Below are 18850 nucleotides of genomic sequence, written 5' to 3'. Positions count from 1 at the left end.
CCGCTGCCGCTCTGTCCCGCCTACGGCGCTCTCTATGGTCGGCGGGGTTGGCCGCTCTGGCCCCTCTAGGCCGCTGACACGGATTCCGGGGCTCGGCCGCGGAAGCGGGCGCCGGGCGAGAGCTCCGCCGGCTGCGCGCGCAGCTCGCGCTCCTGGCGCCGAACAGCGCGCCGCGGCCGCCATCGCCAGGGGGTCCCGGCCCCGGCCGTGTCCGGGAACAATAAAGCTCTTGTTGCGAGTACCGGGGGTCGGGCAAGCCCCTTCCTCGGCCGCCGCCTCGGGCCCAGCGCCCGGTGCATGGAGAAGCAGGGCAGGATGGACTGCCCCGCGCTGCCCCCGGGCTGGAAGAAGGAAGAGGTGATCCGCAAGTCGGGCCTCAGCGCCGGCAAGAGCGATGTCTACTACTTCAGGTACGTGCCGGCCCGTGACAGCCCGCTCCACCGGCGGGACGGGGCCGCCCCGGGTGGGGACCGGCGCCAGCTGCTGCGCCGCCCGGCCCCGCCACCTGCTCCCCGGGTTCCTCCTTGTCAGGGGCGGCGGGGAGGGTCGCGGCCGGTCCCGGTGCCCGCCCGCCTGTCAGAGGGCCGGTCCCCTCCTGCCGCTGGGCTGTCACAGAGCCGCCGCCGCTCGCCTCCCGCCGCGGCTCCGCCGCCGGGGCCGGCAGAGGGGTTCGGTCGGCTCCCGCCTGTCAGGGGCCGGGGGAGGACGGGGCCGGTTCCCGCCCGCCGCCGCCCGCCTGTCAGAGGGCCGGTGCCCCCCCGTCGTGGCTCCCCCGTGTCAGCGGGCCGAGACCAGTGCCCCCCGCCGTGGCTGTGAGGAGGGTGCCCCCCCGCCACGGCTTCCCCGTCAAGGGCCGCAGGGCGGCCGAGCTCGGTGCCCTCCCGGCGCCGCCCGCCTGGCAGGGGCGGCTGTGGGGAGTGGCCCTCATGGCCGCGCTGAGGCGAGCGGTGCCGGCGGAGGGGGCGGACGGGCGGCTCTCCTCGGGCAGCCCAGCCCCGGCGGCGGCCATGGGGACCGGCTGGGCGAAGCCTGCGGCGGCCGTGCGCCTGGCGGCGGGGGGGGCTCGTGGAGAGGCGCCCGCAGAGTGGGCTGGCGGCCAGGCCCGCCCCCCCGCCCTCCGCCGGGGCTCCTTCTGCCGTGTGGGCAGGAGCCCCGGGCAGCCAGCCGTGCCGGTAGTGATGCTCCGTAGTTCCCTGCCAGTGCTGGGCCGGCCGGCTGCGGGGCTGACAGCTGGGCAGCCGGGGAGCTAGTGGGGCTTGCAAGGAGCCCCCCCTGCCCGGTTTTCCTTTGGGAGAGGGGTGCTGGTGGTGCTGCACGCTGGCCTGCCACAATCCACCCAAGCCCGACTTTTCGGTAAGAGCGGGGTCAGCCTAAAGGGAACACCCCCCTGCATTTAAACTAAGAGTTGCCATGGTCTGTACCCAAGAGGTCCAACCAAAATAGTTAGCTTGTAGGCGGGATGTGTGCACCCCACCCCCTGCCCCAAATTAATTAGGAAGCTTACCATTAGCATCAACAGCTGAAATTTTAGCAAAGTTAAGGGCATGCAAAAATCAGAGAAGTCTTGCTGCTGCAAAATGCTCTCATTATTACTGCCTGGGTTATAGTAAACCCAAGAGAAGCAACAGCAACCTGATTTTGTTTCGCCCTCCTGCTTGCTTTCAGAAGCTGAAAGTATAGCTCTTTTCTCTAGGGAGAAATCAAAGAAATTCTGAAGTCTTGCTCTTAGGCCATGCTTCTGTAAGTCCAGCCTGCTGCACAGCAGAGGAAGCTGTCTTCTGCAACGGCTAACCTCTTACCCACAGCACCTCTATTTATAGCTCTGTGTGCATCTGATGAACCACACCTGAAACTTCTCCCTAACATCACTGTTTCTGAGCAGGCCTAGCAGTCTCCTTTTGTAGCAGTGAATGGATTCAGTCTTTCTGCTGCCTGGCTGGAGGAGTGGGAAGTTGTGCTTGCTCCTTCTCAGGTGCCAGCTAATGGAAAAGTCGGTTTCTGTCAGTGCTGAATATGGCATCATTTGACCCATCATGTGCCTGCTGCTAAAGAAAATTCGGTGTCTGACAAAAGGATCGCTAGATGTGGAGGAGGAACATTGCGCTTTTTTTGTGAGCTTTTTGAATAAATCTGCTTGAAAACTTTTTTAGACAAGTTCTGTTTTTGTCTTACCGCCTTTGTCTGACTCGCACTCCCAACCGTATGCTAATACTGTGGCAGATGATTGGGTAGCATCTGGCATCACCGTCTATCTCTTTGCATCTGCCTTTTCTTTCTTCGATGCTGCCTCGTGAAGCCTGTCTGAAAGATTGCGCTTGAGTCTACAATTTAAATCCTGTTTTCTGGATGGGTCCTGCTTTTCTGCAGATTGCTAAACTGAACTGTCTGCATAGGATTATTGTTTCCAGAATTAAATGCCAGACTTTTCTCAAGCCAGACAGTCACTGCTGACTGTGTTGGAATATGTTTAATGTAGAAGGTCCAAGTAACTTCAGCTATTTGCTCAGAATGGTCTGTTTTAAAAACACTTGAGTTTAGCCGCGTGTTTGTCCCATCAGAATGTAGGGGTGTTGGTGTTTTATATAATACAGATCCTTAGTTAAACTATGAAAACATAGGGGAGAATGCAGCAAGTTCTAGTATTTCCAGGTTTTAGTTTTGGCTTTGCAAAGAATGGTATGTAACCTCATTAAATTCATTAAAGTGCCATAGTTAACTGACTAAAACCCTGAGGTTTATGGTTTTTTATGATTTCTTAAGGCTAGAAAAAAATGCCAAAAGGCATTGGACAAAGCTTAATTTACTGTGATGGTCTAAATAATAATAATGGTAATTAAGAACAACTTTTGCAAGATTAATACATGTTGCAATCTACCTTATTTGCATTTTGAAACTCACTTGTTTCAGGACAGCTTTATGGTATTTAAACATATCATGCTTTAGGAAGATGTGATCCAGCATAGTTTCTGGTAGGGTGTTTTTTGCCCCCCTTCACATATATCCATGAGTTTTCTGACCTTCATGATTATCATTAAAAAGCTATTAAAAGAGGGGTGTGGTAGAAATACTTCATGTATACTGTACTAGATCAAAACACAGCTTTTGAGGTTAGCCCCTTCTGTGTAATGATCTGAGCCTTCATCCTTCACATTTTGCCGCTGCTGTTGCCCGAAACCCTGTTAAGAAACTCTTTAACACAGTTTTTGTTGAAGATGCAAGACTGTAATCTGCTCATCACTGACTCTAGAATTCTGTCTTTTTAATGTGGGAAAGTGGTAGGAATAAACGTTTCAAATTTTAGGACGCCTTCCAGCATGGTTAGCAGTGATGCAGATCATCTGCCAAACAACCGCAAAATTGAAACTCAGAACTTACCAGGCAACTCATAGCTTAGAGTTTGTTGGTTTCACTATGATTACAGGTTTGGAAAAATAAGTAGTCATTTATATCTAGAGGAATAACTTCTGTTCAGCAACAGGACTACTTCTGCACAACCAAAGTAAAACAAGTAAAAAAAAAAATTTTGTGGCTGCAGGCAGGACTGGCATAGGAAATTTATCTTTCTTCCCCCCCTTTTCATTCTGTTATAGCTATGAGGCAGATTTCAGCACTGCTATATTTAAAACAAATGAAAATCTGTTTTGATCCAGTAAGTAGAGCAGGCCGATTACATTCAAAGGAGTTATGTCACTCTAGTTCTGCTGGAAGAAAAAAAAAAAAAAAGGGAAAAAATGTTAACAAATGCTACGTTGTTAAAATACGTAGTTGGGTACAAAGCGGGTTTTGGTTTGTGTGCCTTATACAGACTAATATTCCTTAAAAGCCTGCAGAGTCAGGGTTTGGCATGACCGTTTAAAGAATAATGCCACACTTTTTTGGCAACTTTAGGACAATGACAAAAAAGTACATTGCATTTTAAGTTTATATGTCTTCAGAATAATTGGCTTAAACTTCTGGTTGCTTAATTTTATACAGACAGTCAGAAGAAATAGATTTCTGTGTGTGTCTTACTTTGAGGATAGTAGGCTTGCGCAGGTGACACCAGAGGTCTGGCTTGGCTTGCAGAATCCTTGTTAATTGTGATGGAGAAAAATTAATTATTCTGGAGCTGAGTTTAGGGGAGGAAATAATCACTATATTTAGTGACATAAACTTGTTTGAACTAGGGAATAGTGCATTAAAAATCATGATACTGAACATAGGACAAATGCAAATACCAGCACAACATTCTCAGAATAAATACTTGGATGAGACCTTAATCCACACATCAGGTAACTTCCCAGAGGGTTTTACTGGCAATCTGTTTGATGTGCAGTGCCTGTAGCTTGAGCATGTACTGTCATAAATACATATGTTCTGTCTCAAGAGCAATGGCTATTCAGAGCGACAATGATACGGATTAAAATCAAGAAGATTACAATGGTGCCAAAACGAAACAGTGTTCTTTTGAATCAGTTTGAGATACGTAGCAGCTCCCAGGAATATACGTGACCTTTTCTAGTTTAAAGAAGGCAGGAGTTCTCTTAATGACCATCTTGTCCATACTGTAAATTTAGTGAGCGCTCAACTTACAGCAAAGGCGAGCTGAAAGGCAATTTTTGTTGATCCTCATGAATAGTAAGTCCTCATTCTGAGTGACTTGTCTGTCTTTGCTGCAAAGTCCAATGTCTTCCCCATATCTGCAGAGTGATAATCTGAGAGTATTCTTTCACTTTGTTTACCGACAGGAAATTACATTTAAAGCTATACATCTGATTTTTAAGTCAGTATGCTGTGCTTGTGATCCATGTCTCCACTTTGTCCTAACTGTTGTTTCATTGTAATCAAAGTTTTCTGAGAAACTGTACCTGTACAAAGAGCCTCTTTGAAGTGACTCCCCTACTATTTGTGTAAGCCCTAATACTGTACAAAATTGGCATCATAATTTTTTTTAAAGTATTATTTCTTCAGCATATGATGAGGTAGGGGGTGCTGCTGTCCTGCCAAAAGACTCAGTCATGCTTCCAAAGTCCTGCAAAAGTCTGAGTAAACTAGGAACTTTGAACACGGGTATCTCAGCTATTGTTTTCTTTACCCCTTCTTTTTGGTGGTAAAATCCCTTTAGTGTATATAACCCACTAGAGCGTTTACCTGTTGAAAAATGTTTCTTAAACTCTGGCATGAAATTACTTCTTTCACAGCAGCAGCAAGTTAATATTCTGTTTTGATGCATTTGTTCTTCGTGGGAAAAAAGCAACGGAGAACTACTCTACTTTTTTTCTAGTCAAGATTAAAAAAGCCAAGTAGTTGACGCCATGTTCACTGGATTCTAATAGACTGTTAAGTTTAACTACAAAAGCTTTTCCAGTATAGGTCTACCCATAGGGCAAACAGACATCCTTTTGAAGTTTGTTTTGTGGTTTGACAGTAAGATAAATGCAGGAGAGCTTCCAGTGACAGTAGGATTAGGTTAATTCTGTGCTGCCTTTTTTTTTTTTTTTTTGGTACCCCCCTTGCTCTTTTTTTTTTAATTATTTTTTTTTTTCTGGGAGACCTTTACTGTGTCTTTGAAAGCGAGCAAGTCATGACTTCCTGAGTGATGCTGAGTTGTGCTTATGTTATACATAAGCTTGCTGATTTTTTGTTTCCAAAGGTAATTAGAGCATAGAAAAAGTCCTGATAGTGAGGTCTACGTTTTGAGATTGTACTTCACCTTCTGTGCAAGAAAAAAACCTGCTGCCATTAGCTGCATGTTAATCTCTTAGTGCTGCTCCTATTCTTTCTTTTTTCTGCAGTGCACCCAGCTCAGGGGCTGGCCTTCAGTGAGGAGAATTTGCTGTGGCCATCTTGTTATTCTCATCCCTTCTGAATGGCTGCATCATTTCTCCTTCACTGCTGAAAACTGTACTGCTTTTCTAAATTTAAGTGAAAACCAATACAAGGGTAATGGTAATAACAAACAAGTTAGCCCAGGTTTTCTTGGGTGGGTTTTCTCTTACCACCATTTGCTTTTAGTTTGAGTATTTTGGCTGCCTTTTGTTTTGCCTGTTGGAAGGAGAACGTAAAAAGGAAGTTTTAAGTGGAACAGGTGTTATTTTTTATCTCCATGGCTCAATTACCTGCACTGATTCTGAAAAAGCATGGTAACAATCTCCCCTACTTCAGTTCAGGGCAGCATCTGGCATGCTGGTTTAACCATGCTGCCTAATAGGGTCTTAGTATGTAAAATCAATCTGTTTTCTTTATAGGGTGAATTTGTCCCTGTGCTGAATGATAATAATGATTATTACAAAGTCACAGTAGTAACTGACTTCATTTTACAAGGGCACAATGAATCAGTCCTCTGTCCCAGCAAAGGAGCTGGTCAGGTTGTTTAGGAAACAGAAATAGATTCTGATAAATGAATCCAAAATATTTCCGTAAATGGAAGAGTAAATGACAATCTAGAAATTAACCTTTTACGGTTGGTTGGTGTCAATTGTTGTTGGTGATTTAGTGTGGTAGTATAAACCGCAAGTAGTATTGTGTAAAAATTGAATTTTTGCAAGTGAAATTAGATACCAAATGCTGAACTCCTTTGAACACATGAAAATGTATTATGTTATGCCACTCATGCAGTGATTTCTTCACTGAATCTTCAAACGTCTTAGAGCTTGTGTTTGAGTATTTGCAGAAGAATCTTTGAGGGAAGAGATCTCGAACAATTGCAGAGCAGTTTTGATATCCTGAAGAAATCTGTCATGTTCCCTTATAGGTCACCTAGGAGGTTTTGTCAGCAGCTGTCCAATGTTAGGTTCCCCTGAACATAAGATCAAACAACTAATTTTATTGTGGAATTTCTGTGGTTGTATTTACTATTACACTGTGAAATGCTCAAATATATTTTCAACCTCCCTGCCTTCCTGGGCTTCATTCCCAACCTATGGAGGGGATTGACTGGTAGAAATCCTTTGCCTAGGTAGCCAAATGAAGATGTCTTTAATCTGCTCTGCCTTTTCAAAAGTGTTCAGCATTTTTGTTCCCGCTCATGGGTGTGTGGCAGTTCAGCCTTCCCCTAGGTCAGACTACAGCCTGCCAGGTGCGATCCGAGAAACCAGGATCTGTGCAACTGTTGGCCACCTTGGGGTGGGTGGCACAACTGATTTGTTTAGACTGACCCTGCAGTGCTGAAGTAGAGGTGTAAACACTAACTTAAGTGAATGAATTGTAGTTTTAATAACCACGAAATCACGCTTTCTCTTTCTTCAGTTTCTTATCATTTTAGCCACTGCTGCAAAACTGTAAAGCTAGAGCTGCTTTGAAAAGCAAGACATTTTAAACTTGGGTGGAGACAGCATGTTTTCCCTGTTATCATCTGCTGTTGGAGCATCTAGCTTGCTATGGTTGAAATTTTCCTCTAAAATCTGTTTGATGGGGAAGGCCAGCAAGCAAAAGCTCAACATAAACAAAGAAAAAGAAGATAGCTTGCCAACGTTTTTTTGAAAGCAACCAAACCCAGAAATGTCTGCCAACAAGGTTATTGTGTTAGTAAGCCACACTACTATTTTGCCTGTAAACTTGCTGCGCGTTTTGAACTGGGGAGGGGGCCAGATAGGCTAGTATCAAGTAGGTTTTACTGTATGATAAAATTCAAGGTAACTTCCTTGTATGTTAATCAGCTTGCTCTGCTGCTTCACAGGAAAGATCTGGAAAGTGTCTTTTTAAATAACGTTCCTTGCAAGTTCGTTACATGACATAATCATCCTCAGCCTACTACGAACTTCATTTTGTATATATGTGAATTTGCACAAGCACATAGCTAGAGGTGAAGGGTTGTGTTCTTCATTTAATCTTGTATAAAGCGATTTAAGCCTTGATAGTGTCATTGAAATAATAGTTTTCAGAGGTTGTTGCGCATCACCTCTTTTGAGGAGTGCTGGTTTTTGTTAATTGGTTGTGTTAATAAACATGGTACAGTGTTTAATTTGACAGGATAAAGTTTTAAGTGCTGATACACATGTAGAACTAAGTCTCTCAGGTGCACTAAATATAATATCTCTGATGGATCCCCCCACCCTGAAACTTCTACTGAAAGCTAATAAAAATTTTAAAAGCCTATAGAAAGTTTACTGTCTTTAGATAAGACTAAATATTTGTAACTTTTTTGGTTAGTGCTTATAAAAATAAAAATCTTACAACAATCTTATTGTTGAAAATCTATGTGGAGATCTTGCTGTGTAATCTCACATTGATCTTGCAATTCTAAATTGTCTCAATGCTGGGGCACGCTGCAATTTAGTCGGACCAGAGGCTTTGCTGTCACATCATCCAGAGAACCTTCTCAGAGAGAAGAAAGCTTCATACCTCTCCTTCTGCCTTTCTGTTCTACTCAAAACTAAGTTTGAACTCAAACTTGGTTTTAACAACTTTAGGGGGGGGGGAAAATATGCTGTTTCTTAGTTTCAACCAAGATATGTAAGTAGCAGGCTTTTATGTAGACATAGTGTTTTAAACAGGTTCTATAACCTCACTCTTTTCCATTAGTGCATACTAATTATTTAATAGATGCTCAAATAAAGCCTCTGCAAATAGGCCTTTTATTTGACTTTTACCTCATGGAGCTTTCTCTGCAGGTAAGAGAAAGCTTTGCAGCAGGAGCACGTTGGAGACCGAAGATAATCTGGGAATAATTCAGAAATGAAGGCATTACTTTAGTGGTTTGACAGCCTGCACTTTCGAAGTAGAAAATGGTAACAGCTCCAAGAGTGTTAGTGAAAAAATGAATATATGTGAAAACTAATATAAGTGGGGTGGAAATACAGTTTTGAGTTTATTCAAATCCTTCCAGCTCATGTATTCATCACCCTTTTAGAACAGGATGACGGTCTGACATATGAAACAACGAGTCTGGATGACATTAGAAAAAATTGCAGCCTTGAAACTGAACAGAAGGCTGGTGGGTATTTTGTTTGCCAGCTACCAAGGCTGAACCAGAAGGCTTACAAAGCATGTACTTTCTCCAGTGTTTTGACATCGTACGAACTTGTTGAAACTCTGAAATGAAGAACAATTAAGGATAGGGGCTTTTGTGAAATATGGAATCAAATGAAATGTAGTTTCATAGCAGAATTAACTAGGTTTTAGAGTTTGTGCTGAAATAATGTTTTGCAGTAAGCAAAAGGAATGCTACTCAGTCTGTTGGACTTCAGTGAACTTCACTTTCAATAGTTTGTCATTAGATTTCCTTGAAGCTGGAGAACGGAGAATACTACAGGTTTTGTATAATGGTTAAGGTATGGGGTGAAGAGGAGACAACAGTACCTTATGGTAAAACAAGGGCTTCTTGGGTGTTGTAAGCTACTTGTGGAGTTCTTGGAACCAGTCTGTTCTTAGTATCTTGGATGCACAAATGATGTGTCCTGTGTATACATCGTGAGCAAATTTCATACCTGGGACATCATCAGAACAAGTGAGAATCAGAAAATAATCAGGAGAAATTGAATGACTTTAAAGATAAGGGCATGATTTAGGGTGAAAATAATAAGGAACGGAAAACTATGCATTTAAGGACTAAGAAAAACAATTCCTGTTTTTTCTCCGAGAGCGCAGCTGGGTGGTTCACAACTTGGAAGGAAAAGATGGATTGACAATATGAATGTAGTGGGATGCAAAGGAGTAACATACTTCTGCAGAGACAGGGAGCTGCTGTGGTCACTGATTGCTGACTGGAGGCAGCAACATCTGGGGAAGGAGTAGGACAATGAGAATGAATGGTGGAATATGGGAAATGTAAAAAAAGTCCACAATAAGTACTTGACTGAAGTGGCAACCAAAGCTAAGGCGGGCAGATTGCTCTCTGCCTGCCTTTTTGTTTGCTCTTGTTATGTCAGGTCAAGGACAGACAGAACAAGTCTATCATCCCTCACACTGGTGTGGGAAAACACAGAACCAAAAGCTATGGAACAGGATAAAAAAAATGCCCATTTTCAGTTGCTTCTTTTTTGTCTTGGATTAATTTTTAATTGGCATATTTTTGTTTTTTAATCTCAGCACAAAAAGGCAGTTTTTCTTAACACTGAGATTAAAGTGAATCTAGATATTTTGCTAATGGATTGCAGTCTGTCCCTGCCAAGAGTGTCACTGTTAACTTAGGTGGTAGATTTTGTGCTGTGGTTTGGAATAGCCTTTAATACCGCCTTACTGATGATCTGTGCAGATGCCAGTATGGAATATTGGATCATATACTTTGATTTGCTTTTGGATGACTGAACAAACCAACCAACCAAACAAGACCTGTGAAACGTTAGATTTGTAAATAAGTGTTGGATGCATTTATAAAATTCGCTTTTATTTGTGAAATCTGTTTTCAGAGTTCTACAGGAAGAATTTTTAGTGAAGCTAGGCTGATAACAGCTCACTGCTGAAATTCTGAATTTCTTTGAGGTGTATGTGAAGCATTTATGTCCAAGGAATCTGAAGAGGAAAGCTAGTAAAAAGAGTGCTGTATTGACGACAGAGTCTGTTAGCTTCTTACACAACAACAGAAGGTGGTGATATGGGAAAAATGAAAGCATGTTTCATCTTTGGTACCAAAATTAGGATATAATAGAAGAAGATGCAGGATGGCAAATTTCTATGTGCTTTTAGTAGTTACTTAGTTATGAGCTAAAATGACTGTGTGTACAGGTTTTAATTTAAAAAAAAAAAAAAAATAGAACACTAACACCAGCTTCAGGGTTTGCTTATAGTCATTGTTTTCTCCTTTTCATTCAGTGTTTTATGTTCATTGGGAAAGCAATTCGTAACAGGAGGCTTTATTCAGTAAATTCAGCCCTTCCAGTCTGTTGGGAAACCGGGATGTTTAGCTAGGCTGCCAGCAATTCTTGTCAGGGTTTTATCCTGATCTTTTCTTACAGGTGCTTGAATAGGAGTGAAAGGCAATGGGTCAGATTATTTTAATAGCAAACTTCCTTGCCCCACAAAAACCTTTCTCTGTCTCTGACCTTCAGCACAGAATTTTTTCTACTGTTAACAAGCCAGGGTGTTAATCTGCACTATCTGAAATAAAACAGGTGTTTTGTTTAGTTTGGTTTATAGCACAGCTTCAATTCTTGGTTTATGAGAAGTAGAAAAGAGGTTTGTCGTGGGGTGTGGGTGTCCATATGTGTGGTGGGGTGTTTTGGTTTTTTTTCCCTCCCACACCCATCCTCGAGGAGGTTAGCTTCAGATTGTGATCTGTTTTAAGTCTTTTTCTCCCACTCTTTACCGGTTGTTAATTATGTCTTTCCATATTTCTGGATTCATTTTAATGACTTTGAAAAATGTTTGGCTTCATTAGCTATGTTTTCCCAGAATTCAGTACATATTTTTCACTGGGGAAGTTCTTGCCTCAAGGCATTTTGAAGTTTAAAAAACAAAACAAACCAAACCAAACCCAAAAGACCCAAACCCCACCCCCCCCCACCCCCCCCCACCCCCCCCCTTTGAAAAGTGAAGAAGACAAAAAAATCTTCAGTAGTTTTCTGCAGAAAGGAAGTAGCGTGAAAATTCTCTGAGCTCAGTTAAGCTTTTTGGTTTCAGTAGTTGGGAGGATTTTGACACTTGGCTTGATTCATTAGGTCGGGATTTGCGATAGAACCAAGGGACTGTTGACATCACATGAGGGGTGTTAAGCCATTTTCGCAGCTCTCTCTACTGAGTCGCTATTGAAAACTGGTGTTGTAGTTTGAGTTTTACAGAGCAGTTCTTGATGCTTGATTTTCTGCTGAGCTTGTAAGTCTGGGGACAGCACACCATTGGCCCTTACCGTGAAATGAATTATGTAGCGTCTTGTCAGTAAGGTGCTTCTTAGCAATGCCTTGCAGACAGGGCATGCAGACTAGTTAGCAAGTGTCCAGTGAAGTCGGTGAAAATACACATGGATAAAATGTGTATTTAGCACAGGCAGTGTGCGTGATGTACGTGACTGTGTTCGGAATGCTTGAAAATGAGGTAGAGTTGAGAGGATAGAAGGTTCTGTGATTTAAAGACTGGTAGATGTAGCACTTTCTTATGGGAAATGGGATGTTTGTTGATGTTACTCAGAAACATCAGCTGGGACTTTAGGGTAGAAATAATTCCGTAATTCCAAATGAAGATGATTTAAATAACTTCCCTACCACTTCCATATGATTTCATTGTTATGGTGAGATCTATATGCACAATGGCAGCTTTGGACCTGTTTCATATTCTGCATCATCTTGCTTGCTGCTTGCTTGCTTGTCGCTCGGTTACTTCCCTGGCTTTGCTCACCAGCCGTAGTGACTGAATAGCAATAAGATGTCACATCACCTCCGCTCCTAGTCCTGCGCAGCTGTTTAACGCCTTGCTGTTTGATAGCTGGGAAGGGTTGCTGTTGAGTCGAGGTTGGCCTTAGCTAGCCATCCATTGGGACCTCGCATGTGGGCTTTACATTTGTGCAGAGAGGGTCCTGCACTTGGCCACAGTCTGACATTTGTGCTGCTTAGGCTGGAGTTTGGTTTAGCTGTACTGCTAGGCCAGCTTCCCAAGGTGTAGTGTATCCTAGTGCCCCACAGCCTGACATATAAATCAAACGCTGTGCCAAGGACGGGAGCGGATATGCAGAGCTTGGACAGGTATGCTGTCACTAACCGACACAGCAATGAGTGTGCCACATGGAATAAAGATAATGGAAACTTTTTAGATATTTAACAAGGTATAGAACCTGTTATAAGAAGTCAAGGTTGTATCCTCTTGTACAACAAAACATACTAAAGTGTTTTCTTCTTTTTAGTCCAAGTGGTAAGAAGTTCAGAAGCAAGCCTCAGTTGGCAAGATACCTGGGAAACACTGTTGATCTCAGCAGTTTTGACTTCAGAACGGGAAAGATGATGCCCAGTAAATTGCAGAAGAACAAACAGAGACTAAGGAATGATTCTCTCAATCAAAATAAGGTTTGTTAGTAAATACTGTGTTTAAGGATATCCTAAGAATTTCCTTTCCTGTAGTTCATTTAGCAATTTATTTTTTTTTTCTGCTTAAAGCAGTCTGCTTCTAAGATGTACGTGTATGTTTAATTTTTAGTAGTGGTAGAGATGTAACTGTAAATAGAAGGAATACTCTGCTACTACCGAGAAAAATACCAAGGTGAGGTTAAGTATGAATCAAAAGTTTGAGTAATTCAGGAGTTGGCTTGGAACTAAGAACCTCAGTGCTAGTCATCTACCTGAATGATGTTCTTCTAAATGGGAAAAGTTAGGACTGTTGACGCCAAGAGATTCTCCTGTGCAAGGCTTCAAATTGTTATGTTCATCTTCCTGTTCTGAGATGAAATAGTTCACATTTTTAATGTGTGCAGTATGTGCCAGGAAGCTTGTTTCTGAGGCAAACGCGTTTATCTGTACAAGTCTGGATGGCTGTGTACAGCTATGTGGCTTAACAAGGCCGGGTGTTTTTCTGTTTAAGATTGGGCCTTTCTCAATTGCTCTGATTGTTCTCTTATTGTCTATTTATTTTTAAACAACAATGTATCCTTTTGAATACTGAAGAAAATGTGTATAACAGATTAAAAATAAAAGGCTGAAGCATACAGGAGTGAAATAAGTGATGTAGCACATAGGAGGATGACAAGTCAGTTTAGCCGACTCTCAGATATAATATGTTTCTGGGCAAACTTTAGAAACCTTATATGACAGTTTGAAAGGAGTTCTGTAACAACCTGCAATGTTTTCTTTTTAAAGTATTCTATTTTTTAGGATTTCTTAACTTACAGTAGTGTATGAAATGACCTAATAAGTTACAGGTATGTCTTGTGCACTGATGTGTTTTTGTCATCTGCCATTTGTAATGCGTGAACCACACATTTCATGCTGGTTTCTTTTTATTTAAAGCATGTGTTCAAATTATTTACTATTTTCTTACCACAGACATGAGGCTTTCAAATAATTTAACAATTAGGGGTAGTCCAAGGAAAGGTTTTGATTATGCTTTTTGCATGAGCAGAAACTAGAAAATTTGGTATATAAAATCTAGATGAGTCCGTGCTTACTTTGTATTCCTGTGATCTGAGATTACTTGAATGTTGCTGACAGTAGCTCTGTTATATACAAAATTAGGAAAGGGTTTTTTTTGGGGTGGGTTTTTTTTTGGGGGGGTAAATAACATTATTTCTTAAGTGACTGAATCTGTAACTCATGAGCTTTCAGGAATTTCTGCGGTATTCCTGTGATAGTTAAAAATTAAACATTTTCCTGGAGTTTGTTTTTTTTTTTTTTCCACAAGACACGGAAAGAGTTTGGTTGGAGTTGTCTTCCAGTCCACCTTGCAGCTGTGCTGCTGGGGGGCCATAAAAGACAGACTTGCATAGACAAGTTTGTGTATAAACTTGCTCCTGTTTTATAGGTTGTTTGGTTTTGTGCAAACAATTTACCACAAATGTTTCTAAATCCTTTGGCTTCTCATATGTTTCAAGAGGGAACATCAAAATACACTTCAGTCTTCTTACTGGGACGTGTCTAGGCAGTTAGATTTATGTAGCTGGTGGATGGAAATGCTGTCTTGCCATACTTGTAACTTTTGAGATTCTCGTGTAATTGGAGCAGATTACAACTCAATGTCAAGACTGACATGCTAATGCTACCTGGCTTCAAGTGGAACTGTGGATAATATATGCTAATGAATGCTTTCCATTTTGTGATGTTAAATGTACAGCAGTGTTAATGACACGGAAATACTCTTCCAGCAAAATACTTCTCTCCAATCTTAGCACTGCGCGTTCATACTGACCGTTCAGTATTGGCAATAAAGGTATATGTTTGATAGGTTTATTTATGGTAAAGCTGCAGGAGGAGTTTTGCTTCAACCTATACTAATCTTGCCATTGTTTTCTGTGTATCCATTTTCACATTTCACTTGCAAATTAAGTTACTTTATTTATTTGCAGTGCTTTTGAAGAGACAGTGAAATAAGGAATACAATTGAATATGAATGCAGTAGATACAGCATACTGCAGTGCTTATAAAAATATGCTTATCAATTCTTCATTTTGTAAAGAAAACATAATAGTACTGGTTAAACACGCTGTCTGGTTATAAGTGACTTCTTAGATTAAAGGATTTGAAAGGCTTGAAAATCCTCTGCTGAGTTTTTAAAATGTTTTTATGTCCAGGGCACGTTGATGCTTCTGCAAAGACATGTCTTTGGAAAGGTAGTGGGCTGAAATTCTTTTGGAAATCCTTGTTGGACCATAAAATAATCCTACTGAGTAAAAATGAGCAGGGAATTGATTTTTCTGCTAGCTAGTATATTACTATAGTTCCCAGAGTAGGAAGAGGTTTTTGTTCTGTGATAGTAGTCAAGCAGCATAGAAGCCCACAGTACGGCTGTGTTTCTGAAGGCCAAAGTGTGCCTAAAACTGAATATTGTGAGCTTAATTGCCATCTGAAGTGAAGCAATTGCTGTCTGACTATTTGAAACGTGTAGGTGGAAAGCTCAAAAGAACTTTCTGTTCTCCAGGAGAGGTGTCGGTTGTAGGGATCTTTGTTACAGGGAAGATGTAGGGATGTGCTGGAAGCTTTTCCTTTGTCACGGATAAATCTTATGTGTGGCTGGCTTACGATTTCTTGTGAAAAAGTTTATCTGAGTATCAGTTGCTTTTTTTTCCTGTATATCCCAAGATCTGCAGGTGCCGGAGATGGGTGAGCTTAGCAAGTTTCTGTGCTAGAGTTTTTTGTTGTTCAAAACTCAGTGACACAAATGAGAGACTGTTTATATAGGATGAGATCAGAAAGCCCAGATGTGACTATGATGAGAGAGGAAATAAAACAGGAAAGTAGTAAGATTATAATTACAGTACTTAGGAATTGCTCTGTTCTTTGTTTAAACAGTTTATCCTGATGACCATTTTCTAGTATGTAGCCCTGATAAAAAGTATATGGGCCATCTAGCTCTTGAACCTGTATTTCCTGCATCGTTTATAGCTCATCAGGGTTTCGCTTTAATTCTGGGGGCCATATCATTAATGTAGCTGAATTGTCTTGATTTTTCAGACTGCCTGAAGAAATCTCCTTTTTATTTTCTGAGTTTAATGGATTTAATTTTTAACTTCTCTTTAAGTCCCATCACTGGCCATAAGGAGCCTGTAAATATTTTTCTGAACTTGAAATTAAGACCTTGGTTCTAGAAATGTTCGCTTTTCCAGATTTAACCCCCATATGGCAGCTGGCTCTGTAATATTATTGGTTTTGTCAGTTTTAATAGCTATTTTACCACTTATACTGATGTTACTGTGCAGAATGCCCTGGGGCCATGGACTTCAAAGCTACAAATACTTCTTTGAACTTGATGTCACAAGATAAGGGAATGCAAAGCTTGTAGGATAGGCAAGGTCTGTCAGGGTTCTGGTGTGAATTAAGTTACGTGGTGTGAGGAAAGTTAATTGTCAAAATACTTTGTGCAAATTGAAGTATGTCTGATTACTGTCTAGCTCTGGTTGGTGATGCTGTGCTCATCAGAGATGCTTTAATTATATATGAAAAAATGTATTATATATGAGAAAGTCTAACATTAGACTTACTATTGTCATCGTCAGGGAGGAAAAAAAATGGAGCCCATAACCAGTATCCACCATGCAAAGCGATGACCACAGTATCGCAAGTATTTTTCTAGCTGACCTGGACTACCTGGGTGAAACATTAGGTGAAGACTGATGTCTAGATTTACTTATAAGTTTAGATTCTCGCTTTTGCTTCGTATAAAAAGATTTTAGGACTTCCGTGCTGATTGCATGGTAATTTCTCTGGTTGGTTAAAACTGTTAAGTGTAATGAGGCAGAAGTACTCATGCTCTGTTGCTGTTTGCGCTGGCCATGGAAACCCTGGTTCCAGTTAAACAAAATTCAACAGCGTGTTAGGGATGGAGATCTCTGAAGATACGCTGCTTTTCCCATTCAAAAGCCGTAATGTTGCAAGACACAGAGATTGGTTAGTTTCTGGCTGTAAGTTTATAAACTAGAAATGATAGATGTCTGAATTTCTGAGGAAAACTTCCATTGGTTTAGCCTTATTATATTTTAATGAGTTAACTGCAGTACCTGGAAAGGGGGCCTATTCTCAAAGCTCTTCTGCAACGTAAATGATTCTGTGATTTAAAGGAGTGGTAAGAATAGAGAGCTGTGATCAGAACTGCTTCCACTGAAAATAATAGATTTCTAGAACTCTTTCAGAATTCACCTGTCTGTTGTTGAATATTTCTTCTGTTGATCTGGAAAAGTGTTCTGGCTCTTGTGAGAGGATGAGTAAATCAATATTAAGCCAGGATTCCAACATGCTATAGTGTAACTATAAATGAGTGTCTGAATGGAGTCATACTGTTGAATACCTAAGAATACCCATAGTACTCTTGATAAATCACCACCTTTGCCATCCGCATGAAAAATCGAGGCCTGAAGTTTTAAAACTGTCCCTTCATTTAGATTATATTGAGGTGCCTGGATAAATGTGAAGTGTTTCTATGTTGTTTCTTCCTGTCAATTACATTCCTTAGAAATACATGGAGGAATTCCTTATTTTTTTCTGCCAGGCAGGATCTAATGGCACTGTGTCATCCTGGAGAGGCTGTAACAAGAGACCTCTCCCTTGCCTGTCCCCCCACGCAGCACATGAATCAAATAGCTGGATAGAAGCACCCAATATAATAACCATTGTAGTGTGTAAGGATGTATTTTGGGATTAAGTGGCTTGCCTATAGAATGGTCTTCATGATGAAAATTACTTTCTGTGGCGTGCAGAGATTATACTCTCATTATTGCTAGTTTATAGATTGTGCACTGTACACATATAGAAAGAATGACTTCATGATCTCTTCCTCATCAGCCATCCGCCTTGCAATTACAGAGGTATGCTAAAATCAGAGTGTTCTGATGGTGGAGGAACTACCTTATCAGATTGCTTTAGCAAAGCTCTAAAAGAGGGATGTGTACTTTTAAAATAAGAATTTAATCTGCAACAGATGCAGCGAAGAGAAGTCTTCCTGCTTAACAAACCTAAGCCTGTCGCCATATTTTTAATTTAATTTTGATACAGATCATTACAGAATATCTATAGTCAGTATTCTAACTTTTGTCATCTGGAATTCCAGAGTGTTGATCTTAGAAATGAATGCTTTTTGAACAAGCATGTGCTCTTTGGTTCTTAACATTGTCTGTTTTATGAAGTTGTGTAGTCCAAATTGTATAATCTATATATGGAGGATATGAAGATTGAGATTTAATGCCCATTTCTAAGATCAAGTGGTTGCTTTCTCTCACAAAATTAGGAGTGTAAGTAAATCCTAATGAAAAACTTCTAACATGGGTGGAGTCTAATACCAGTGTTCACTGTGTAACTTTTGACCTGTGATCTCACAGCCAATTATGAAACTTCTGAGGTGTGAAATACTGCATAATAACTTACTACTTTTCCTTTTGAATGACTAGCAGTAAACTTACAAAACGCAAAAGCTTAACCATTTTTCTATGTCAGAAACTAGATATGGCTATGAATTGTTTTGAAGTGCTTAAGACTGTCCTGCAAAATAGTGAACTTGCTTTTTGGTACACATTAATTAGGAGAGTATTTATCATGGGATATTTATTTTCAGTGTCTCTCTGGTGTCAATATAGTGACATGTCTTCTCAGTCACATTCTTGTATCCTTTGGGGGGAAAAAAAAAGAAAAGATTTTATTTCAGTTAAGGAAAATATCAGACGAAATTCACAAGCAGAAAAGTCTGGTATTATGTGTTCAAGACTTGGAGGAAATGGGATTACAAACAAAAAGCTGTGAGGTGCTGTTCCTGGGCACAGCACTTCAAACTGGCAGTCTGCTTTTGGATAGAGACAGGTTTAGAAAAGCTG

General features: G+C 41.2%; 1 protein-coding gene across 1 annotated transcript in view; it reads left to right on the top strand.

Moving 5' to 3' along the window:
* Window positions 1–19: 19 nt before the first annotated feature.
* Window positions 20–18850, top strand: part of MBD2 (methyl-CpG binding domain protein 2) — a 40511-nt gene continuing 21680 nt past the window's right edge. The window contains exons 1-2 of the mRNA XM_040579280.1: window positions 20–410; window positions 12752–12911. Coding sequence (XP_040435214.1) covers window positions 298–410; window positions 12752–12911 — 273 coding nt within the window. The 5' untranslated portion in view covers window positions 20–297. The remainder of the gene's footprint in view (window positions 411–12751; window positions 12912–18850) is intronic.

Source organism: Falco naumanni, chromosome Z (assembly GCF_017639655.2).
Source record: "Falco naumanni isolate bFalNau1 chromosome Z, bFalNau1.pat, whole genome shotgun sequence".
NCBI classification, from domain to species: domain Eukaryota; kingdom Metazoa; phylum Chordata; class Aves; order Falconiformes; family Falconidae; genus Falco; species Falco naumanni.
Note: the sequence above shows the minus strand (reverse complement) of the source record. Positions and strands in the feature narration are given on the sequence as shown.